Consider the following 27,024-nt stretch of genomic DNA (forward strand, 5'->3'; position numbering starts at 1 on the left):
AGCAGAAAGCAGCATCTTTATCATCTTTACTCTTTTGGAAATTATGCCTAAAGCCTCTTGATATTCCAGCTCTTAATTTCTTTTTGTTCTTACTTGTAAAATTTTTGCATTTTTTCCTCAAAGTGCATCTAACAAAGCAGGTTTAAAAATCAAACGATTTGATTTCAGGATGACATAGATTAGTCACAAATCAGTCCCCAGAAATTTACGTTGTTCTGGCCACACTGCCTTTTACTATGCTTCAGTTAAAGCAATTTTATATCTCAAATGTATGGATTCCACTCCAACAGTGTCTCACCCTTGCATTTTACTTTGTATCTCCAGTGATCTCATGTTCTAAATAAAGTGATATAACTTTTAAATGGTGTTAAGTCACTCAAATTTTGACTACCAGAAGCAGAAATGTCTCCTCTAGAAAAAAGTGGCACCTCTGTCAGAAGGTAGGCTTTCCATCACAGGTGGTTGCACCCCAAGGGTCATTCTATTCTGGAAATAGGTAAACAAATCTTGTAATTTGGATTTAATTCACTAGTGTTAACTAAACCAGTAGACATGGAAAGTTTTTAAATGTCCATAATTATGTAGATAGAACCACACATATGAGCTTTATAATTTAGGTTTTCCATAATTCATATTTTTTTAAAAATCTCCTTTTCTCTCTTTTCCTACACCAAACTGCCCTCCATAATGGTTTTAGCCTTCACTTGGTGAGCTCTGAGAGGGCACTGCATCACAGCAAAGGTTTCAGTAAAACTACCCCATGATTCTGAGGGGAAATCTCCCAACTCCCACCAAGGCAATTCCCTCACTCTTTTCAGCAACTATCAGACCCAGAATCGGCACACCTTACCAGTAAATCTGGCTTCATAAGTGATAGATTATAAGTGATTACTTGTGATAGAAACTATCACAAGTAATGGTGTGATAGTTTCACACCAAGAGATGCATGATAGTTTCTAAAACATAAGACCCTCTAAAAGACATGCAATCATTGCTCAATATTGGTATTTCTAATGTTGCTGGGAAAATTTAATAAAATAAATATTATAAAATAAACTAAAGAAGTGGTCTTACTAGGTGAAATAAAAAATCTTCCCCATAAAACAGCCAGCAAGTTGTCTGACCAAGAGTAGCACAGGTAGGTCAGTATTTGGGTGACATGGGGCCACCACCAAGAGCTGTCCCCCATGTCACCAGCCACACAACAGCATTCTCTGCAGCTCCAGTCATGCACTTATCTCCAACAGCTTTCCTTTGATTCAGATCACTGAATAAATTCTCTCTTTGCTGCCTTCTCTGTCCAAACCTTTCCTGGCTCTCTTTTGTTTCCTGTCATTTGGCAAAGCAGCTGTGACATTTTTGCACCATGAGCTCAGCCCAGCTGGAGCTGCCCATCCATTGGGACTGGCTCTGCAAGGACATGCCTTTCCTCAGGACAATGTGCTAGCACAGCACACTGTCTGGAAGCACCTCCCAACTATGACACTTCTCTCTAATAATTTTGAAAGGACAGAAATATATCAGTAGCTTCATTACTTCAACAGCTATAACATAAAAATTTCAATAGCTAGAAAAAATACGTGCAAGAATATGGAATAAAAGAAACCTCTGCTGCTTCAAAATAGCTGCTCTTGCCTTACTTTTTAACAGATAGCTGCTGTAGCTCTTGGCATAAGAAAATAATACTATTACTTTTTCACATTGAAAGCCAGCAATTTATCTCCTTATTGACATTTTAAGTTACACAAATTTCTACACCATAAAATGGAAGCAACATACAGTGAAATTATTTTATATCTCCAGTTTTATCATCCAAGCCACAATTGCTCCTGCTCTCAATGGAAAATTTTAAGTTTACTGCTAGTGAAAAGTGTGTAATTTATTTTTGCAAAACACAACATGAGCTGAGTGTCAATCAGACCACAGCTCCTAATGACTCACAATCCATTTGTCTCTACAACGCCTGAACTTCCAATGGAAAGGAAATGTTTTTAATAACACAGTTTAATTTGTTTTCTAGGTATGCTTTTGTTGTTACATATAAGATTCTATTTCAAACAATCTAAGGCAGGTAATCCTTTCATGCTTCTGTGGTCATGGCCATTTTTTTTGCTATTACTGTATTGCCTACGAGTAATTTTTCATGCAATTTGTATGAAACTTAAAGCCAGCAGCAGGGAGTGAGTCATAAGGAGTCATTTTTAAAAATAATAAAATTTTATTGTCTAATCATTAAAAAAAAAAAAAACAGAGGACAAAGTACTGTCTGAAAAACTTTCTGTTCATTTCTGAAAGATGACTGTATTTCTGTATTTCAGCCTCTTCTTGCTCCCTAAAAATCTCTGCAGCAGTTGCAGAGTGTGAGCAGACAGAAGCTCAGATCATTTCTGCCCATGCAATATGGGGAACACCTGCTGCCTCCCTTCCCTTTGATGTGGAGTTTGGCAGTGAGTAACAAGACTGAATCTCTGTGTGAGCCAGTGATACAGTGCCCACTGGGGCATGATTCTGTACTGACCTCAAGTCACAGGACTCACTCTCTCATTCTCTTTTGTCAGTGAGAAGCACCACAGAAAAAGCTGAAGAAGGCATAGAAAGCTGCACTGCAGCAAAATACCAGGCCAAAACCAATAACAACCCCTTTTCCATCAAAAGAATAAAAATTCATACAGTGCTTTGGGGTCAAAAGCTATTATTGCTATATTTTAAATTCAGATTAGTCAGATTTTTCTCTCTGTAACCTCCTTCATAGCAACCATAAAATCAGCTGGGCTGATTTGGACAGTCTGACCTCAAACACTGCAGAGGGAACTTGACAGAAAAGTGCAGAAGAATGCAGAGATAGCTCTGGTGCTTTGTAATGCTGTTTGGGATTTGCAACCAGAGCTCTGAAGAAGAATTCAGTGTGGAGGTGTCTGTAAAGCAGTGAGTATCTAAGGACAGTGAGTAGCATTAGCAGTGCTCAACCAGAACATGAAAGCATGAGAACTCTGGGCCTGATTTGATATTAGTAATATATACATGTACATACTCGCACATGTATGGAAAATTGCCACATGTTGAGGATTGCACTATCCCAAAATGTATCAGCTTAAACTGAGCACTACAAGTGACATGTGATAGGAGGCTACAAGGTGATGCTCATTCATTCTGATTTTCAACATAAAACAACTAGATCCTCTCACTTGAGTACTATCTTGAGAGTAAATAACTCAAAGCAAATAGTTTTGTTCTGTTGGAACTCCACTAGAAATGTCACTACATTACTAAGACAGAACAACAATAAAAGACTTAGCAACCTCATAAAGTTCTGCTGGAGCTGAAAACCACTGTTCTCAAGGGCAAAGTTGTCCTTGGAAAAATGAACTCTTTTCCAAGACTTGCTCAGATGAAAAGCACGAACTAGAAAAATGTCTTATGGCAGTTAATTTAATAAATAATTTCTCTGGTTTACTATTCAGGAATTTTATTTGTTCCTTGAGTACTTCAGTATTTCACAAGCAAGGTTTCAAAATCAATTTTAAAATAGTGTAAAAGGTAAAAGAAAAATTTCCACTTCACTTTTGTTATTATTTATAAGAACCTCCAACCTTTCCTTCTGCAGCCAGTACAAAAATAATAAGAAACATTTAGCTATGCTTTCTTATATGACTACAAGCAATAAATGACAAAAGGATGAATACAAAATTACCATCCACATCAACTTCTACAGTCAACCCATTATAAAATGCATTCAATAAAACAACACTTTGCAATCAAATGAGATTCTAACTTAAGCTGATAAGCATTTTTGTCTTTGTATGCTGCTAAGATGGGCAAGATTTTCTTAGACCTTATAATTTGACATAATTAAAAATTGCTTTCTTTTAATAATAAAACCACCATAAAACCATTTTACTCCAGAATTAATAGGTACTACCATTCATACTGTGTGAACAGTGGAGGAAGAAAAAAATCTGTACAGCACACATTTCACAGTAATGCACTCTGTCAAATGAGAGTGACTGATAGATTTCAAGGTCAGAAAAGACCATGGTGAGCACATTCTACATTGAAAACATCAGAGAATGTCACCACCATCATCAGGTGGTCTCTGCAATTAGTCAAACAATTTCTGTTTGAATTACTGTATTGTATGCCCCATTTGAATAATTTTGATGGCTTATCATCCCAGTGATTAAAAAACCCTCATCTTCTAGCAATAATTTATTCAGTTTCAGGTTAAATTTTCCACCACTTATTATGACCTTTTTCTTGAGAAATTTAATGAAGTTTTTCCTTTATCAGAACTACAAAGCTGTCAAGTAAACTCCCCCAAAGTCTTCTCAGTCCAGATCTCCATGTTTCAAAACCAACTTTTTGTGTAAGTAGAGATTTTATTACAGTGGACATTATAAATATGTTTTGGGTTATAGAATCACAGAATAATTGAATGGTTTGGGTGGGAAGAGACCTTAAAGACCACCCAGTCTCAAGCTCCCTGCTGTGGGCAGGGACACCTTTCCCTAAATCAGCTTGCTCAAAGCCCTATCCAGCCTGGCCTTGAACACTTCCAGGGATGGGACATCCACAAATTCTCTGGACAACCTGATCCTTGTCTCACCACCCTGATAATAAAGAAATTTTTCCTAATATCTAATCTCAATCTGCCCTTCTTCATCTTAAGGCCATTCCCCCTTCTGCTGTCACTACATGACCATGTAAAAAGTTTCTCTCCAGCTTCCTTACAGGCCCTGCTTCAGGTACTGGAAGGCCACTATAAAGTCATCCCAAAGCTGAGCACTTACAGCTTTCTCAGGCTTTCCTCATAGGACAGCTATTCCAGCTCTCTGAAGATCTTTCTGATTCTCTGGACTCCCTCAAACAGTCCTATGTTCTTCTTATTCTGGGGATCCCAAAGGTGGATGCAGCTCTGCAGGTGGGGTCTCACCAGAGCAGAGCATAGGGACAGAATCCCTCCCCTGCCCTGCTGCCCACGGGGCTTTGGATGCAGCCCAGGACACGTTTGGCTTTCTGGGCTGTGAGTGCCATGGCTGGGTCATGTCCAGCCTCTCACCCACCAGCACCCCCAAATCCTTCTGGCCAGGGCTGCTCCCAATCTGCTCACCCACAGCCTGTGCTTATAACAGGACTTGTTCTGACCTAGGTGCAGCACCTTGCACTTGATCTTATTAAACATCATGAGATTCCCATGGGCCAATTCTGGAGCTTGTCCTGGTGCCTCTGGATGGATCCCATCCCTCAGGCAGCCAAGCACACCACTCAGCTTGGTGCCATCTGTAAATGTGCTGAGGGTGCACTCAGTGTCACTGTCTGTGGCATTGGTGAAGACACCAAATAACACAGGCCCAGTAGAGACCCCTGAGGGCACTGTTTGTCACTGATGTCCATCAGGATCTCAATCACAGACCACTACCCTCTGGATGCAGCCATCCAACCAACTCCCTACTCACTGGACAGTCCACACATCACTGGAGAGAGAAATCCTTTTCTCTCCAGTTTAGAGGGAAGGGTGTTGTGAGGGACTCTGTCAAGGCTTTATGGAAGTCCAGATGAATGACACCTGCAGCCCTTCCCTTGCCCACTGATGGAGTCACCCCCTCATTAAAGGCCACTAGATTGGTCAGGCAGGACTTGCCCTTGGCAAAGCCATGCTGGTTATGCCAAATCACCTCCCTGTGCCCCATGTGCCTTAGCACATCTGCTAGGAGGATCTGCTCCATGATCTTCCCAGGCACAGGTTGAGAGTTCCCAGGGTCCTTTTACCCTTTGTTAACATGGGTGCAACATTTCCCTTTTTCCAGTCACCCGGGACTTCACCTGACTGCCAAGACTCTTCAAATATCACGGAGAGTGGCTTGGCAGCTACACCACCCAAATACCTCAGGACTCTGGGATCCATCTCATCAGGCCCCATCAACTTATGTATGTTCAGATTCCCTAGGTGGTCATGAACTTGGTCTTAACCTACAGTGGGAAGCACTTTTCTTCCCCAGTCATAATCAAAAGTCTAATTTCAATAAAAATACAAGTGATATTAGCAGGAAATTGTTTACTTACTGCAGATGAGGGAAGTATCCAAATACCAACAGAAAGAAAAACTGTTTTCATTTTAATTTACCTAAGCCACCAACTGACTCAACAACCCATAAAATGACTCATTCAGATATAGGTTTTCTCCACATCTCTCAATCATTTTGCATGAAATGTTAACTTCAGAAAAGATAAGTTTTCTCAAATGTCAATGAAATTATTACCATCTTCAGAAGTGAGCTCCATGGTATTTTTATAAAGAACTTCTTGTGATTATGTGGTTTTGGATTGCTGTCATATCCAACTATTTTCCAGCGCATTGACATGTGCAATTGACATGACTAATATGTAACTTTATGAAGTTTTCTCTCTGTTGCTCTCTTTCTGTGTGAATTTCTCTCAGTCTCGCCATTTCAGTTCCAGTGGCACTCTTATACACAAGGGTGGAGGCTTTGAGCTTGGTCTGTAGGAAACCAGGGCTCAAAACAGAATCTAACTCACCTCTGCCTGTGCTGCTGAATTCACCCAGTGCCTTCTCCTGGATTAGCAACTCTGTACTAAAGAAGGGTAACTTTAAACCACAGAGTATTATCCCCACGAAATCCAGATGAGAGGCAGTGAAAGGATGTAAAATCCAGCTTTGGTCATCATCTACCAGCATGAGAGACGGAATTATAGCCAGCTGGACATGGAAGACAGGAATTCTTACAGATAATACTGTGTGAGATCATCATGCATATAACAACAATTCTTGAACTTCAAACAGATTCAATTCTGAGTATTTTTTAACCTTCAAGAAAAGGAATACCTTGGTAAAACCAAGCATTCCCTCGAGAACATTGTAGTTTCTCTGCAGTACTGTATTTTGCTTTTACAAACTGTACCACTCTGAGCGTATCTTATGTGGTAAGTTCTTATTTGGAAAATAAAATCAATACATACACAGATTGCTTCTGCAGCTGGCAGTGGTATTGCACATGTTTCTCTTATGTAATGGATAGGGACACTAAATGTAACAGTTAGTGACACAGTATCATTTCCTACCTATGTATTTTTCAAAAATTCTTAGGATCATGAAGAACAAAGAAAAGGACATGTCCTCATTAGCTATTCAATATGGCTACAGATTAGAAAGAAAATCACCTTGCTTTCCATAAATAAAAAGCTTTGTATACAGAAATCAAGCTCTGCAGAAATCTTGATTACAGAAAAATATGTTAATGAGTACTACAAAAAGTAAGTTCAAGGATAGTGTGAATCTAATGCTTTTACATCACCATGTTCATTTAGGAATTTTTTAAATTAGTAAATTAAATATCTCATTTACATTGCACCAAGATCAGAGCTGCCACCACAGTTTGCTACTTGGTATGCAAGCATTACCCACATTTTCAACTCAGAAAAACCAGAGAAATGTCATGATTTGCCTAATGTCACATAACAGGAAACAGGAATCAAATCCTGTTGGATGGCCACTTGACATTCAAAGCCCTTCATAATCTGCTTCCTAATATTTCTCTCTTCTCCCATCACCCCCACTCTCCAGTCAAACAACTTGAGTCCTCCAACTCATTTTACTCTCATTTGCTGTTGCCTTTCTGTTAATAGATTTGGAGTTCCCTTTCTGAAGTTAGAGCTTCTCCTCTATGCACTAATGCTCATCTTAAAGCCAGTCCCTCAGGGCTGTCAGGGGCCAGCACAGATGTCCCTGTGTGTGACCAGTTCTCAATCCTTCCCTACCCATATCCTTGGACTTTTCAGCCCCTCAGGCCTGCTGCAGGTGGATTTTCAGCCACAGTAACTACAATATTGCTCTTTCTTCAATGAGTTAAATATTTTTCTTCTTACTACAGTACAGAAAAGGATTCATTGTCAAATTAAGTTAACAGAACCAGCATATTGTTAATCATCTTTACACTACTATTAATTTATGCAACCTCTAAATCCTTGCATTAATTATACATCCTACCTAATTTGTCAACCCCTTCAGGCTGGAAGTGCCTCTTTTCAAAGAGCTTTAAAATTTTCAACACATTAGGTGGCAACAAAGTACTATATATTTCATTATAGATATTTGGAAAAATGCAGTATCTCTATATACTAAGCAGTTTATATTAGATTTAAGACAGGATTATTTTCTAATAAGCACAGGTGAAAGAAAAATCCCTAAAACATATCTCTGAACTTTTTACAGTAACCCAAGATAATTTAGTACTGGAAAAAAAAACAGACTATGCTGAACATGAGCAAAGCATGAAAATAATCATCAGAAATGATGAAACTTGTTACACTGTAGAAGAAGAAGGAAGGAATGCATTTGCAGCCAAGTGTGTCTGCACTGGTGCATTTGCATTATTATATACCATGGCTGAAAATGTTTTGAGCTTAGAAACAAGCTGGAATTTAACTGCATCTTTTCAGTTTAAAGTTTATAATTGCTTATTGCTTATTATGTTTTCATTGCTTATTTAGAACTAAGAATTTATTTACAAACAAGAAGATTACTGTTTAAAAAAGTCAAAATAATTCACTTTTCAAAAATATCATTTAATCCCAAGTCATAAGATATTCCATTACTGTAGAGCCAAAATGTCCTTCAAGAGAAGGAAGACAGTGCTATCCTTTTACAGAGCTCCTGTTACTGTGGTTATCTTAATTTTAAAAACATTTAAAAACTAGTTTAAAATTTTTAAAAACTGTGTTTCTCTTAGTTTTTAAAACTTCTCTAGTTTTAAAACCTTGCATGAGAATGTAATATCTTTTTAGGTGTAACAAAGGCACCATTAAATATTACAAACCTTAGCACTACAAAGTACTCTTAAGACAGAGGATTTGGAAACTATCCCATTTGAAGTTAAGATGCAGATCTGAAGTTTAAAAAATTCATGGAGATATTTCAGAAAGTTTGGATGGAAGCTCATATTTCTCAACATTTCTCTAACACAGCCTTTGCTCACACTTTGCTGCTTCTGCAGTTGAAGGAAATGAAGCCAGTTTGCCAAATGTTCCTGGAGTAGCACTCATCTCCTCCTGACGCAGACACGTAAAATAGGTCAGATCAAATAAGTCCCACGAGTGCCTCTTCCCCTTCAGTGACTATAAATGGGACAGAGGGACTGACTCAGCTGCAGAGATCTGATGTGAGAGAAATCCCACACCACACCACTAACAATCCTGCAAGTTTCTCAAAAGAAAAAAGTGGAAATGTTTCTTATCAAAAGAAATTTGAGGAAAAAAAAACCAGTTTTTTAAATATCTAATATAACACAGTCTTATTTCTGAGAGAATACTAAATTGCTGGAGTTGAAAAGGAATCTGGTACATGTTGCTATTTCTCATGAGGTTTGTCAATAAGTGTAGCTTCCAGTCTGTCTGGGATTAGAAAATAATTGAAAAATTGTGCAGAACCCCTTTTGCTGTAATTCTCACTAGAGGACAGATACCTACACATTTTGTGATATTTTGTAAAAGCTGGAGCTTTTGAAAACATGTAAAAACACAGAATTTTTTCAGTGAAATCAACATATTCTTTGAAGACAGTTGAGAAACAGGATTTCTTTTCCTGGTATTAAAAAAAAACTAGACCAGCTGGGAGACACCTCAAGAAGCAGAAGTAAAAAAACCCCACAATTTTCATGAAAATTTCAGTCACATTTGCCCTTGTGTAAGAAAAATTAAAAGATTGCTTTAGTTTGGGTTGTTTGGGACTTTTAACAAAACCAATTGACTTCTCTGAACATTATGATCATTATATAAACCAAAGTTGATGGAGACTGTCAACAGATCTTTCAAAGAAAAATGTAGTTTTCAGAAAATTGAGGTTCTACAAGATAGTTCTAATGAAAAAAATAATATAATCAAAATATTTCATTTGAGGTAAATTTAACACTACAATGCATCTGAGCCATATATGAATAGTGGGAATTTATATAAAAGAAAGAAGTTGGACAGGACTCTGAGCAACCTGATATGGTTAAAGATGTCCCTGCTCATTGCAGGGGGATTGGACCAGGAGACCTTTAAAATGTCCCTCAGAACCCAAACCATTCTGTGATTCTATTCTGATTTTGTGACTTTTGGGTGTTTCAAACGCCCCTTCCAGAGGCTCCTGATCAGGTGAGCAGGGCAGCCTGGCCCTGTGACCAGATTGGCTTCTCCTGCCCATCTTGGACACATGAGATCTGAGGATACAACTTCCAGGATGAGGACTGGCAAATCCTTCACTCTGCCCTTGAGCTGACAAACCTTGCAGTTCAGGCTGAAAAAGTTCAGTGTTAACCTAAAACCCCCAAATTTTAAAATATTTCAGTATTTTACCTGTTGGAAAAATAATCTTTAAAGTGGTTTATTCTATTAATACACTTTAATTTTCTATTTTATTTTTGCCCTGAGATGGAGCAAAAACAAATGTTAAAATATGACAGGCTCCTATAAAGAAAAAATTCCACATCTTGTGCAGATAAAACTAAAACCTCTTCAAGGAATACTCTCTGCTGCAATTAAGGAACGAAAGCAAAAAGCCACAAAAACTATCCAGGCAAAACCATCTCAAAATATAATGTATTTCCTTGTTGTGTTGGGTCATGTAAAACATAACTTTAGTATCTGTACTACACTGAAGAGTTTTAATCTAATGATCACACAAAACCAGTGGCTCAAGAAGTTAAATACAGCAGCCCTACACAGCCACACTGCACTTGGGAGCAATTTGAGATCCTTTGCTCTTCAAGCAAAAATTCACAATCATTGCTCAAATAACCTACATACAACAGCCAGAGATTTAGAGGAACTGCCATTTTATGTCACTGCAGTAATTTTTGAGGAAGAGTCAAATGTTTCCTTCATTATTTTAGTTTTAAAGAAAGTGATAAACACATTCCTAGAAGCTTGTTTTAGAACAAACCTGTTCTGATAGCTGGAAGATCCGAGAAACTCTTGTTTTAAACTGCATATTCCAATAACTAGAAGTGCTATTAAAAGGAGCAAAGCAGTCTTATTTTTTTAAAAAAATCTTTCATCTTACTCCTTTAAAGAAGCCTTCAAAAGTTATGCTTCTTTAAACTCTGTGACTTCAAGGTGTCTGTGACAAAATCATAACAGATCTTCTTGAATCTGAACTGCCTTTCTCATTAATATTATCATCCTTGGTTTGTTTGTCTCCACACTAATTTTTTAAGACTTTGTTTATTTGTGAAAGTAAACCAAGGCAATGAAAAAAAAATTGTTCAGCTGTGGTTATAATATCCACCAATTTTATATAGGACCATGATAAATCAGCACACTTATTTTACCTCTTTCTACTTTATTAAATTGCCTATTTTCTGAGTGCCCTATTGAGCTATTTTCTCTTAAAATTCAGCACGCTTGCAATTGAATCTTCCCTCTCACACAGATGTCATGCACAAAGATGCACTTTTATTATTTCACACCTAAGAAGTAAAACAAATCCTAGTTCTGTTCCTTCCCATCACCTAAAGCACAGAAATTAGCTCAAGGCCACATTGAAATCCCACCTGTACTTGCACATTCTGAAGTCCATGTTTTCACACAGTGGTGAATACAGAACTGCCACCCAGCCTGAAAGCAGAAGCAGAAGGATGCAGGGGAGGCTTAGCTGGGTAGAATGATCCAGCTCAGCAGACCATAATAGTCTGTGTGTTCTGCCTTGATGTGACATTTTTCTATTCACACTTTCTTACCTGGACTGACAGCAATTTACAATGCAAATATACAGCTTTTCTCTCACCAAGTTAGTTACATACTTTTCATGGCTACGGGAACCCAGTGGGAGCACTTTAATATAGAGACTTCTGGCCAGAACACAGTTATAAAAAACTCATTTAACTACTGTATTTTCTGCCCACACTTAGCACTGCATTAGCAGCTCAGTAGCAAAAATCCATGGAATTTTGTTTCTCATGAAATATTTCTTATTCAGAGCCTGATGAGCAAGTCCTAGCATAAATTTTGATTCACGATTACTGTGAATATATCTATTTCTTTTTATTCTAAGGAAAGTTTCTGAATTCCTGCACCTAGAATCTTTGTCCACATCAGAATTGTTCTGTCATTCTTCAGAATGCCCTCAGCACTGCAGCCTCCTGGCCCCATCAGTCTGTAAGGGAACCCAAGCATTATTCAGGGCTGCTATTTGTGCTTACTCACTTTGCTCTTGTCAAAAGGGGCAAACAATACAAAGAATCAAATCAAATTAAACCAAATCATTCTCTGACAGAAACCAGTGGCATTTGCTGAGGGAAATAAGGTAAGAATGGGGCAATAGATCATAACACTCACATTGGTATGACCTTCCCAGCTGCCAGCCATCCATCACTGTGGAATATCCTCAGATCTGCCAGGCCCAGTACCAGGCTGGAGAGCTGATCCACCAACAGAGGGTCCCTCCGCAGATCCATGAAAAAACAGGAGTCATCACTTTATTAATATTTTAAAGCCTTATATAATGGAATGGCAATATACTTCTGAAGGTAAGATAATTTTAAAAAATCACTATCTGAAATCATCCTTTTTGTCTTTGCACCACTTGACTATTTTTTGGTAATTCATCCAACAAATACCATATGTGACTTTGAAAGAAATTCATACTGTGAAATCTGGAAGATACAGTCAAGAAGGACACTGAAGCTTTTTGTCAAATCTGAAAAATACTACTTTCCTGTTGCTACAGTAACATCTTCCTAACGAGACCTTTAAATTTAAACACTGTCTTAAGAGAGTTCTAGGGCAAGTTAAAAAGCACAGTCAAGCTCTTCAGAGGAATCCTGCTCATATTCAGCATGGGTAAGGATGGAACAGAAAAGGTGAACTAAAGTTTTTATCTATTTCCATAATGACTTCTCACTTGCTGAGGTCTGCCCTACTTTCTTTCCCCTTAGCCACCCAGTAGTCTCTCTTGTGAGGAGAAAATTCTCAATGGTCTCTAAGGATAATACCCTACTAATTTTTTATCCTAGAGCAACTTATCATCTTCATTAAAAAAAAAAGCTTACATTTGCAAAAAGATATATTTGTAGAAATAAGTTTTCACCTCCTGAGATGATACCAAGAAAAAGAAAGCTATTTCTAATTTGTCACATATGGAGAATAACTACACACAGATAATGTATGAACTGAGAAATTGCAGAGTGAATACAAAATTCATTCATGAGGCACATGGGGATTCTGACAGGAATTTATGTTTATTTTTTCTGTAACTATGCAATTATCTCACTGGTCTGCAAGGTAAGGTCCAGAGCTCAAGTCATTCTTCTGGGGAAGCACTGGCAAAATGCATACTGAGAATCATCTTGGGAAAAGGAGGAATAACCTCTTTCAGTTTTCATGCAGTTGTAAAGCATCAGTTAGTGGATTTTTGGCACCAATCTGATTTCAGAGAAATATTCATTTGCATCTTTTTACAGTCCTTCCTGCATGTCAGCAGACATCCTACTCGCTGGAGAAGAATGAAAACCAAACCTAGCTCATCTAGATTTGTGCCATATCAAATTTTAAAAAGTAAGTTAAATACACAAAGTCTTTTTATTGCACAAGGCACTACAAACAGCAGATTCAAGGCAATTTTAGAAATTTCTATCTAGTCTCATTTTAGAAACCTCGTTGTAACTATCTTACTTGGAAATGCAATGAATTCTTTGAGTAACCTTGAATATGCATGCAAGTGACAGCACTATGAAGTTGGAATTATAAGTTTTTCTAGTGTGTATAATTTTGATGTCATCAAAGTGCTCACTTACCAACTAAAGGAGTGAAATAAAGGTCTGGACTCTACAAAAATTCACAGAACAAAACTGCTGTGACCTATATTTTTCCATGCTGAAAGCATAAAGGGTGAACACTCACATTTACTAAGTGACAACTGCATTTACTTATAGTTGTGCACATGCTTAACTCTTAACTCTTAACATTGGCAATCAGTACCAACATTAAACAGACAGACTTAATTACAGCTTTCAGGTAATAAACTATTGCAGAAATAGCTCTTCTTTGATTTATGAAGTGAAAAAATATAATCATAATAACTGACACACATTATCCACAAATGAAATGTGACTAAAAATGAATTATGAATAAATATAATGTAAAATACTGTGGTGGGAAAAAGTGGTAAGAAACTGGATTACTGAAATTAACCTATTTTCAACAGAGCTGCCACTTCAACTTTTACTTACAAAAACTAGGAAAAAGAGCAACTGTTGCATACTGACTCCAACATAACAGATAATATTAGAGTACTCTCACTCCCAGCTGAATAATGTGTGCTCAGGAAGAGTTGTACTGGCAGTGTGTAAATGGTTTGGGGGGGTTGTTTTTTGGTTTTGGTTGGGTGTTTATTCTCAAAGTAGTGTTTAGTTGACATCTGTACAACTGGGAAGGACTTTCCAAAAGTTCCATGGCAATGATGAAGCTGGCCAAACAGAGCTCTGTTAGCACAGCTGAGAGGAGCTGAAGGGCTGGAAGGTGGGTGGAAATTCCAGGTATGAATGGGCCTTCTCCCAAGAGAAACCACAGCAGAAAGGCAGGTTGCCATGTAAAGTCAGTATGCATTTCGGGGCATGAGACTTGACCAAAAATAATCTGTCCCTGGGAAATGTAATTAAGTATTCTGATAATTACTCTGACAATAAAGAGTAAAGATTACAGGTTAAGGAATGTTATGCCATCTTCCTCTGTACCTATTTTTTGTATGATAGCTGTTTTACTGAACACTGCAGAGAGTAGAATACTTGCTTTTCATTTGAACATGATTGCTGTCTAGGCCTGGGGAGTGACCTAGGTGTGGCCAGCAGAACACTGCCCTCATTTCCCAGAGTGACATTCCCACACAAGGTAACACTCACACACCATTCTGTGGGATCAGGGTGTAAAAGGGAACTCCATCAAACCACCAAAGCCCATCATCTGACAAGAAGAATTCCCCACACTGAGAAGAATTAAGGAGAGGGACTTTATCAAATAGAAGAAGAACATGGGAGCTCCTGAGCCAAGTTTATCTTCAGACTGTGACAGAGACAATGGAAAACTGACTATAAAGAAAATGTTCAAATATTTATTTGGTAATGCTTTGTCTCAAATAGAGCTAAACACATGCTATAAAATCAGGCAAGCCCTGTTTAAATATTTGGTGTCTTAAATCCCCTTAAATCCAGGAACCCTGGATTAATACCAGTGGCATCAAAAGGAACTGAACCTGCAACCCCTCTAATTTACACCAAACACAGAAACAAAGTCAGGAAAACTGGTGAAACTACTCATTAAAGGTTGTATTTTATATGCCTCTCTTGATAGCTGAGTCTCCTTGTGCAGAGATGAACTTTCATCTGAAAACAACTTGATGTTATTCTAATTCCAGATGGACAAAAAGAAAGGCACTGAATGACAAGAGTGTTAGGTGGCCAAACATATGTAGCATAATTCAGATTCTGGCAGCTTCATGCAGACGTAGGTAAAGCTCATCCCCTTTTAATGCCCTACTATTTAATTTAATCTCTCTGGCATGAGCCTCCCTAAACTGCAAGAGAAAGAATCACAACCACACTCCTTTTACAGCCATCAGTGGGTAGCTGATCCTTTCAGAGTTCTTCCCTACCTGCTAAACTGTGAAAACAGTTCCGTAATCTGAAGAGGATAACATATTGTCCTAGAATTCTCTCAAGTAATTCTTCAATTAGGGAAGTTTGACAACTGGGTGTGATCAGTTCCTTCATTCAAGCTGAATCAGATTCTCCATCAAACCTGTGAGTTGCACTTTCTGAACCAGCAGCCATTTGACAGCTGTTTATTCTCAAGCCTGTGTGTTGTGTCCATTTCCTCCTCCCTGCTCAGTTATTTACTTTCAGATTACAAACTCATTAGAGCAGGTGTTACCCGGAGAAACAAAAGCAAATGGACAGAAAATAACCCACCCTCATCCCTAGATCTCTGCTGGGCAGCATGAAACCCAGCACATGTAGTACTAAAACAACCTTCCCATTCTGCTTTTCAAATGCCACTTGATTATAGCATTATAAATTTTCTATTGTCTGAAAGTGACAGTGATTGTTTCCAAAGAACATGATTGTTTTATTTTTCTGCAGCTCTTACAATGGATAGCTTCAGTTAACTTTGGGTTTTCCTTCAAAATTTCAGTTTTCATTCTTGTCACATTTATTCTGAATATACAATTTTTATAGCTGGTTTTTGTCCTTGGAATTTATCCCCTGCATCTAACATATGTTGGTAAGCTGTAATTATGAGCTGACCTAGTTAACTAAAATAAATTTCCAGGTAGGTAGTACTAACAAGAATATTTTAACCACTTTAAAATTGAGGTGAGACAAATTTGCAGAACCTGACCCTTGTTTTCAAGAGGGAAAAAAAAAGAAACGCAGCCAAAGAGACACAAAAATTTAATGAATACTCTCCACTGAAGAATATTTGGGGTGGAGTTATGTCTGTCAACTGTGTTGCTACCTCCAAGGTGACCTACCTAAATGCTTGATGATATTTAGCTTGGTATCTTGTTTTCAGCTATCTCCAAACAGTCATGACAGATGACTAATTCCCAAATTTCCTTTTCCCCTCCTTTTTTTCTTCCTTTAGGATGTTAAAGTAAGAACTGGGATAGTCACCAGTGAGTACAGCCATCTCCAACAAAAGGAAGGAGTTGCACAATCCACAGATTGAGGCCATGAAGATAAGAGCCAGTGCTCAGCTGAGGAGCTGGCCAGGTCTCAGAAGAGCCTTGGTGGGAGATTTTGCTAGTTTGAGTAAAGCATTGACTGATTACATACTGAGACTACTGAGCTTTGCTGAAATCTAGAACAGGAAGGAAGATTTCATGAGTAATAGCTCAAAGGTATTTGATGGTTAACATCTACCACAACAGAGATCAAATAAAGCTGAAATGTAAGTATTTTATATATAAAGTATTTCACACCACAAATTAAAATTATAACAAACCATTTTTCCAAGAGAAATAAACAATAATGTATACATTCTTAAAAGAAATAGAATAGACATTCACATTATTTGGTGGTGATTTATCCACAATTATCAAGGCCTATAATCTTTTATGCAGTTTTTTTAATTCAGCACTGACGTGCAAATACAATGGGATGTCTGACTTATAAATCTATTCTATAAGAGAGGCCAGTTTAACAGGAGACTATCTTTTACACAGACACAAGTCTAGATTTCATGTCTTTGAGACCTTAAGAGAAACAGTGGCATAAACTAATCCTACCTCCAAAACCCATGTCCCTGTTGCCATGTCATGGACACCAGCACCAATACCAGCACTGGTTTCACTGCCTGCAAGCATGGCTGTGGTTTAGGTCCTTTTTTTTTTAATTCAATAGCAAGATCAACAGTCACTGTCAGGAATAACATAAAATTTGTTACTGCCATTCTGTACTGCAAAGTTGCAGGCTGGTAGGAGTTGAAAAACAAACCACAGACAATTGTTTAACACACAAACTCTTCCTCAGGCCTGAAGATGAGATTTGACCTTGCAGGTAAAGTTGTTGCCTGAAGCAACTGCTCTGAGTTTAACTGCATTGCATCAACCAACTAAAAACTTGTAGAGAAAAGACAACTTCTGCTCTTGAGGCAGAGCAGAATAGGAAAAAGAGGTTATAATATCTTTACCCCTTTTAGGGCATCAATAGACAGACAGGTAATCATCTCCTGCAGAATAATGTGAGCAGATTTCTGTGCACCAGAAATTCAAAACACCTCATTCAGCATCCACAACTGATTTTCATAAGGTACCTTGTAGAATATGTTGAGGTTCAAACTTGAGAGATCAAAGATTAATTGGGGAAGAGGGAGTAAAAAAGGGGGGATTACAGGTATCTGGATATTTCCTGAGTTTTGTAGAACTTGTTAAATTCATTGCAGTTTGTAGCGTGTGTTTGGTCCCCACTGCTTTGTTTTCTATGAGGACATCTGGAAGTATGTGACATTTTGGAGGCACAACTATCTCTTCGCATTACCTTGCTCTTGCTGGCTGTGATTTCAAGTTTATGTAACCATCTTTGCATGCTGCTCAGCTATGACTGAAAGAAGAGACCTTACACCCACTACAACCAGCTGTACTTCCCATAAAACTTCTAGTTACTCATTTTATATGTAAAAACAGCTTGTTTAATCAATGTGTTACTTGGAAGCAAAATAAGTAGGCATTGTAAGCACTAACCCTCTGACCAGAGACACTGTGTATCAACAAACTAGGTGTGGTATTTAAGTACCATTTGCTGAAACAAACTATAGGGGGGGAAACCACAGTAAACTGTGGTAATTTACTAAGCTACTTCTCAAGAAATTCCTTCTCAAAAAGAATAAAATATATAAAGTTCCTCTAATCTTTTAAGAAATAAAACTCCCTAATTGTTGGATGAGTGCAGCCGTTCTGAATGGTAAACTCTTACTGGGAATGCAGGAATGTAATGACACTGTGGAATGGTTGAGGTAAAAATAGAACCCTTCCACCACCTCACAAATATAGGCCTTAAAACTCAGATAAGAAAGCTCATTAATTTATATACACATTAACATAATGACTGTCCATAACTCAGGTCTTCATGATCCCCTTCCTTCATGTCTCTAATACCAGACTCCCTTGCCTTCTTCTCTGTCTTGCCTGCAGACCTCCTGCACATTTACCTGCTTTTTTCCCTTTGCTTGCTCATTCTGTTATGCTCATTTCTCCTCTGTCTCATTTGGAGGTCCTCTTCACTTGTTTGCAATTACCAGAGGCAGATTTTCTCAGAGAAATTTCTTTCAAGTATTACAATTATCCATCAGCCACCTCACTTCGGTCCCTTATGTGACAAACCTGCTTGGCTACTCACAGAACCTCCCTAAACAGCTCCCTGGCAAGACCTAGACATCTCAGAAAGGTTCTGAAGAAATTTAGGAGGTGAGCCTCAAGCAGCCTAACTTTAGTTTAAGCTACTTCATTAGTCTCATCTAGTGGGGAAAGACAGGTCAATCACCCTCCAAATGTGTTCAGCTCTCCCCAAATTTAACCTGAGCATCTGATTTTTGAAGAGCTGAAGTGCAGTACCTACCTTGTAGACATTTACAGATACTTGTCCTAGCCTGGGAAATGAATTGAGATAATACTAAGTGAAAAGCAATAGCTGCACTCAGGGAGACATTTATTTGACCTGTGTTGGATATGTACAGTTGGGTAAAATTAATTGAAATTTATAAACTAGAAATAGGTTAAAAGGAGCCTAGAGTGATTAGCTCAATTAATTACATTTAGTTAGATGATTCCCAACCCTTACATAAAGAGAAATAAATCCTTTCTATTCCCAGAGCAGTTTCTCATAGTGTATATGCATTTCTTGACTTCATTTTTTTGCCACCACTTTGGGCTGAAAGAATGAGTTAATAGTTTTATTTGGCAAATCCCTTATCCTTCTAGTCACCTGCCTTCATTTTCTCATGCCTCAAACTGATACACTGAACAGCTCAATTTTGCTGCTGCAATTGACTGTCTCTTCCAAGAGAAAAGGTAACTCTATTTAATCTTAAATTTACATCTTTACAGATCATATATAACTCACTAATCTCCATTTCTGATCTCCTGTTCTAAAGATTTAATTTCTCATTCCAACATGCTTCTCTCTATTCCTTGGCTTCTCTTCTGCTTGCTTCCCTTCTTCATCTGCATCTTCACCTGCTTACTCCTCATTTGCAAATATAAAACTGTTTGACCAACAACAATATTACTCACTGCATTCCTGGATTATTAATAATGACCATGCTGAGCCCAACCAAATTCACATCCAGCTCAGCACTCCTGTGATGGAAGCTAGCAGTGAACTTTGCCTCTTGGTGACTTTCCATCCTCTGCCAAATTTATGACCAAAACCAAATCAATCTTTCCTCCAGTTACTGAACTTCCTCACAAATCTCCCTGTGTTGCCTAAACACAGGTTTTAGCAGGACAGTAGATACACTGATTTTGTAAGAATAACTGCAGAGATTTTAGCTAAATTTTAGGCTACATTGTCAGTGAGATGAGACTAAAATATGTATCATTCTCAGGCAGCTGGAATACACACTGCCTTTTGACTTGTACAAGCCTTCTTACAGACTTGGATACATATGAATGATGGCAACCACCGACATCTGAGCTCATGTTCTTATGCTCTCTTTCCAGGCAGTGGAAATCTGACTGACACAGGGGACCTCAGCTCCTGCTTCTCAATGAGCTCAGCACCCCCAGGGACTGCAGCTGCACTTTCCTGTGTGGCAGCTCAGCACAGAGCTGTCTGTAACCCACAGCGCTCACAGTCACTAAGTACACAGGCCACTGCTGCCTATCAGCAGTGTGTCAACATGACCTGCCCTGGGCTGTGTCAGCAGAGCTGCCCAAATGTTCCAGGATCCAAGGAGGAGCAATTCCCCCTCAGCAGGCTGGCTGACGTCAGGGCACCATGGTGGTGTGCTCTGGGGAGCTTTGGAAGGGCTGGGGCACACTCAGGTAGGAAGCAGAGACAAGATTGTCTTGCCAAAAACTTCTCTGTTTTCTCTTGGTCAGTAAGACAAACAGGAACACAGAAAAACTCCCAAGGAATCCCATCCTATCTTGGGGCCTCTCTCTGGTCACAGTGACCCCGAGAAATATTAGAAAGTCTCTTTTCCCAGCCTGGTGCTCAAAGAAGGAGTCAGAGCTTTTCAGTTCTCAGTCTCAAGGTTGTTTATTGTATCTTATCTATAAAATATTTTCTCCTGTCCAGCTGAGGTCCATTCATCAAGACAGTTCCAGGCACTCTGCCTGCCCCAGGGCAGTGTTATATCTTTATACTAAAAACTACATGTACAATGTTTACAATTACTTTCCAATACCTATCACCTGTGTTAGACAGTGAGCTGCTACTCTAAACCAATCTGTGAGTGCCAACATCACAGCAGAAGATGGAGGCCAAGAAGAAGAAGAAGGAGAAAGGCTGGACATGCCCTGATCCTTACATCTTGCCCCCTGAATCCCCATTCTAAAAACCCCAAAATCTACTTTTCCACCCTGTGATAAATTCACTGTCATTCTACTCAGCTGTCGTGGCTTGCAGATCTTCATCTAAGGTTGGTAATTTGCTCCATGGGTCATCATCAAACCCACAGGGGCATCTTGGGCTCTGTGCCAGGGTCTCTGAGCCCCCTGGCAGGGTCTGGGCTGCTCAGGACAGCCAGAGGGATGTGCTGGGTTCTGACAATCCTATGGACAGCCTTCAGAGCACCCTGCAACTGCTTCCTTTGACTGACAGAAAATAATTCACTTCCTGTCTACCTGCAACTTTGAACACAAACAAGTTACAGTAAAAAAGCTATTGGAGAACAGTCATGGCATGGTGCCAATAATATTAATGCATGTTCTTACCTGTAATTCAGTGGAACTGACAGATAGATATGCCTTGATATCAATCTACCTTAAATCTGCTTTTTAATGTAACAAATAATTTAAGAAATATTTCTAGGATATGCAAAAATATTTTGATGAAGAGGAGAATCCAGTTTCCTACACTGAACCCTTCACATCCTGAGCACACAGCCTTGTCTTAATTAAATTATATTGCTGTTATTTTTATTTTTTACTATTATATCATAAATTACACTCCACCATCAATAATTACATTAAAGACATTATTAAAAACTAAAGTGCCTATGAGAAGTTCTAAATGAATGCAACTGGAAAGTCATGCAATTCTTTTTGTACTGAACAGATTTTAAAACTCTAATTCTCCTCCTTTCCCAGCCAGTCTGCTACAAGCCCCAAACCAGAACTTTGATCCAAATGCCATTGAAGTCAGTGGGAAGGTTGACATTGGCTTCAGTGAGCTTCAGCTCAATTACTTCAAGAAGAAAAACTTCAGTCCTCATGGACCTTCAGAGCAGATAACAATGGTGGCTGAGAACAACAGCTCTGGTTAGGGTTGTTGTTGTTGTACCCTAACAGTGTTGTTAGGGTAACATCCATCCAACAAGAACTCAACCAAGACACTTCTTTGCCATTCCCCATGTGACATCCACAGACAAAAGCTCTCTGTTGCTGCCTCCTTTGGATAGTGTTCAAAACACTGAATGAAATGCAGAAAATCTAAATAAATAATTTTTTCACCTGTCCTACTCTTTATTTAACTCTCTCACAATTTAAGAATCAACACTGGAGAAATGCTTTTCACCAACAGTAACTGAAGTTCCTGCTGTTGCATTTTCTTAATTCTGATCAACTTTAGCCACTTGCAACTCCTAACCCACCTCTAAAATATTTTTTTCAGTGGTTAAATATGCATAAAGTATTTTGTGAAAGTACTAAACTTAACATGCAACATTTTTTAAGTCTTTGAGTAAAGTTTCTATCCTCAATTACATTTAAATCCTAGAGAAATGTAAGACACTGTAAGTGTCAGGAACTCACAGCTAAAGGAGTATATTTTATATTTATAAGCTGAAATGTGACTTGTCTTTTTGTTAGCAAGTAAAAAAGTAAATTCACACTCATTTGACAGACAAAAATTCTGCCTGTGATTACTTCAATACAAGTCTGAAGGAACTTTTACACAGTGTAGGGAACAAATTTACGTAGAGCGTGGAACAAATGTTACTGGAAATTTCCACAGCATATCCATGTACTGATTTAATAGGAAACTGCATACTGAAAAATGGGATTGCACACAGCACAAAAGATCAAATTATATTGCAAAATTATATTCACTGAAGGTTATAAGCATCATTTTACACATTAGAGGTCAATGTGAAGGCACTGCAGCAAGCACATTTACTCTCTTCTGGAACATATGAGGACAACCCCTGCTATAAAGCAGCAGTGGTTTATACTAATGAAAGAACGTGATTAAGAATGCTCACAGCTTACTTTGTTATTGAGTTCTCTGCCTCACCCAGCCTACCTAAAATGAAAATAAAGTACCTCTGCAACTTTCTGAATCAATTAGTCTACTTAAAAGCCTGCACAATGAAAATATTTCAGTAGTTGGAGCTGCAGTTTTTATTGAAGGTACTGCTTAGTGTTATGACCATCAACACAAGAATGGAATAACACAAACCTTTGGAATTGAGCAAACATGATCAGGATGTATTTTTCCACAGACAATTATATGTAAAACACTTAAGAAGAAGCTCCATAATCTTAAATGAACTGTGTCTCATAAATTAATAAAGATTTCTTTGGAATATTAAACTCCCAACCCCAGAGTTTCATTAAAGACTAATGAATACTACTATGTACTCAGTTGATTTTTTTTCTGTGAAAAAGAGAAGAATCTCTCTCCTGGCCTAGAATTAGGCAAGGAAAAGAGAGAGGGAAAAGACTTTACTTTTCCTTATTTGTTCACATTTAAAATGCTACTATAAATCATCACAGAATGATGAATGATGAAGGTAAATGTCAAGAAATGGAAGAATATGTGCTTCTGTTGGTAATTGCACCTTAACAAAACACGTCAACACAGGAAGAATCTACAAAGCTTCATGAATTATAGAGGAAGAAGAAGCAGGAGTCTAAATCTTGAATCTTAGTTATCTACAACTTTAAAGCTTCTAATTTCTTTAAAATGTTTGTAATTATGTTGCAAAATAAAGGTCAACATTTAAAGATGATCACTATACTGGAAAGCGCAGACAAAAGTTGACCATAAAAAAGAGGGAAAGAATGAAACTGGATTAATCCATTCCATGAAATGGTAAAGGTCATGAACTTCTGCTCCTCAAACAACCTTTAGGAAGAGTTCCTGAAATAATAGGAGAAAAAACCCAATAAAAATACGTTTCTATAATTATTTTGCTCTTAAGGCAGTTTTCAGCACACATTCTAGAGGCCTCATAGTGCATCTGTCTGTCTTCAATTTTCAATTACAGAAGATGGGACTGTGCACAAGAAGAAACCAAATTAGTATCTTTCACATATAACCAGAAATAATCTCAAAAATTGGATACCTTGTACAATTACAGTTATGTCCCCTGATTATGTCTAAAGATTGTACTCCAAAATTGAACAGAATCTACAATAATAAATAGTTTGAACTCAAGATTAATGAGATCTGAAACACTGGTCAATAAAAGAAACAAAGGAACTCTAATGGAAGAGACAGCTAAAACTGTTTCACTTCAAGCAATGCAAACATTTTCCTGCATCTTGTCAAACACAATCAATCCCTTCCCATCCTTCACAGAGATCTCTGACAGATCAGTGAGCTCCCTATCCCAGCAAGAAGTAGGGAGGCTCAGCATCTTTTGCTGCCTTTAAAATGCCTCCAAATTCTACCTCCAGAGCAGTGGATTCACTGTGTAAAGGCAAGGCTGTGCTTCCCCCAGTCCCTTCCATGCAAGGACAGCCTTAACTGGCAGGGAGGGATCCTTGCTGAGGCAGGAGCACAGGGAAGCGGGAGGGAAGTGACAAACACACACATTGTTTTTGTGTTTCAGCTACAACAAACTGAAAAAATACCCTGTGACCCAAACTGATTTGCAGTTTGTGTACATCTGGCTACTTTGAAAGAACAGTGCAGGCTATTGTATTATTAGAGGAAAAAAAATACAGCTATTACTTGCAATATTTTTATGCAAGCTTTCCCTTCAGCAGATTAGGAGAAACAGTCCATATCTATAGCAACCAGGAGAGAAGAGGGATGGATAAATCCAGTCCAAGCCATTTCTCCTTAAAACCTTGCATCACTACCTTCACTACAGCAAGCATAATAGCTCATTTTTATTGCCACTTGACTGAAGCCTCATTATAAACATGGTCAACTGATTTTAATTCCTTCTTAATAAAGAGAACGTATATGAGGAAAACTGCAGCAATATTCCTCTGGAAGGCTTTCTTTGTTTCTTAAAGGAATTTAAATTTTTTGTCTTAGAAAAACATTTCTTAGGGGTAGTTTGTTTAGCTTTCACTCTGACCTCCATAACCACCCTAGGCAGACATTAAAATGTGAAAAAATACAAAATTCTCCTAGTCATGACCTTCTTGACATAAAGTGAGCTTTGGGAAGATACTGTAAGTGAAATGAGACTGACTCTATAAATACATATTAATATTAATAGACAATTCAGGTGAGCATACAGTGCAGAATGTCTCAAAGGAAAGAACTGCCAGGGAGAGTGTCACAGGAGAATTGCATCGATGTGAAACAGACAGAGTTTGTTTCCAGGATCCCTTCATGCCCGCGTGGGTCACTTCCCAGGTGGGGATGCTGAGTGCAGCTGGTACCTTCTAAATGAAGAAGGGGTCGGTCAAGAATGTCTCAACACAAAGCTGATGTTTAATGGTCTGCACTGGGCAGCACTGGGCATTTTCTGACAGCTCCGAAAGAGCCTTAACCCGGAGCCAGGGCTGTCTTCCACCTCCAGCAGCACGACTCGGAGGGGGGACTCCACCAGAGGCAGCATCTGGTGGATTGTGGCCCGGAGATTTCCTGTCTCCAAATATACGGGCAGTTCGGTGGGCTGAATCCAGCAAACCGGGAGAAGAGTTAAATATGTGGAGGCTGGAAGCATTTTCGGGGACTCGCCACTGGCGCACCTCGATTTTAGGGGCCTCGTGAGCGGAAGTTTTCAGCATGAGGGGACAGCGGGCGAGAGCCGGCCCGCAGAGCTGTCCCCCGAGACGGGACACGCCGGGGGGCAGGAGGGGCGAGGGGCCGGGAGCGGGAAGTGACAGACCCGGGGACGGGCAGCGGGAGGCGGTGCGGAGGCACCGGCGGACGGGGCCGCTTATCCGGAGCCGGCGCTGAGGGACCAGAGGACGGAGCTCCGGAGCCGGCGCTGAGGGACAAGCGGACGGAGCCGCTTACCCGGAGCCGCTGGAGAGGGACGGGCGGACGGGCCCCTCAGCGTCCGCCGTGCGGGCGCGGCCGCCGGGGCCCTGCCGAGCCGCCAGCGGGGAAGCTCCCGGGCAGCAGCGCGGGGTGCGCTCCCCGCCAGCCCCGCGCCCCCCGCCCCCGGCCCCACTCACCGATCCGCGCCTCGGCGGCGGCCCCCGCGGAGGGCGGCTGGATGCGCGGGGCGGCGGCGAGCACCTGCGGCAGCGGCGGCGGCGGCAGCAGCAGCAGCAGCAGCAGCAGCGGAAGGACGGAGCCGAGCGTCCCCATCATGCCTGGCCCATCGCATGCCCCGCTCCCCCGCCCGCCGCCGCCAGCCCTCACTCCATGCCGCCCGCCCGCCCTGTGGCTCCCGCGGCCGCTCCCCGGCTCCGGCAGCCGCAGCAGATTCAACACCCAGGACAGCGACCAGCGCCGCCCGCCCCCGGCCCCGCCCCGGCCCGCCCGGCTGCCGTGAGGGGGGAGCGCTCCCCGCCGCCCGCTCCGCCCTGCCCGCCCCGCCGGGACCGGGGGAAGCGGCTCCGCCGCGGCAGCGCTGGGGCTCCAGGGAGTTAATGTGCTTGTTTCACACACCTGTACGGGGAGACAATGGAGCCGTACGGAGGCAGTGGCCATAAACTGAAGCACAAGAAGTTTCACCTCAACAAGACGGACAATTTCTTGGCGCTGAGGGTGTCAGAGCACTGGAACAGGCTGCCCACGGAGGTCATGGAGTCTCCCTCTCTGGAGACATTCTAAACCCTCCAGGACGTGTTCCTGTGTCACCTGCTCCAGGTGACCCTGCTTTGGCAGGGAGGTTGGACAAGGTGATCTCCAGATGTCCCTCCAGAGGTTGGAAGGGACATCCAAACCTACAAATTCTGTGATTCTGTGAAACCAGTCCACCCTATCAAAGTTTTGTCCTGAAGCATGTGCCAGCTGAGTGGATCCTCCCTGTGGTCTCCTCAGCAGATATTTGTGTACCAATGCTTCCTCCACAGAAAATTGCTGGCTATTGCAAAGGATTTAAAGAGCCTTCAGGTAAACACCTCTGTGAGTTTTCCTGGGAGACATCCACAAGTGTTCATCCTCCCACTCCTGTCCCCAAAACACTCTGTGCAAGTGGGACCATCAGTCCAGGCTGCCAGGAGGGAACAGGAGT

At 40.0% G+C, this 27,024-nt stretch overlaps 1 protein-coding gene across 2 annotated transcripts in view; it reads right to left on the reverse strand.

The window, feature by feature from the left end:
- The window catches only part of PTPRN2 (protein tyrosine phosphatase receptor type N2), a 634,110-nt gene extending 607,954 nt beyond the window's left edge, over positions 1-26,156 (reverse strand). For both annotated transcript variants that reach the window (XM_058803508.1, XM_058803499.1), the window contains exon 1: positions 26,018-26,156. In XM_058803508.1, coding sequence (XP_058659491.1) covers positions 26,018-26,156 — 139 coding nt within the window. The remainder of the gene's footprint in view (positions 1-26,017) is intronic.
- Positions 26,157-27,024: the final 868 nt, after the last annotated feature.

This window comes from Ammospiza caudacuta, chromosome 1 (assembly GCF_027887145.1).
Source record: "Ammospiza caudacuta isolate bAmmCau1 chromosome 1, bAmmCau1.pri, whole genome shotgun sequence".
In the NCBI taxonomy this organism is placed as follows: Eukaryota; Metazoa; Chordata; class Aves; order Passeriformes; family Passerellidae; genus Ammospiza; species Ammospiza caudacuta.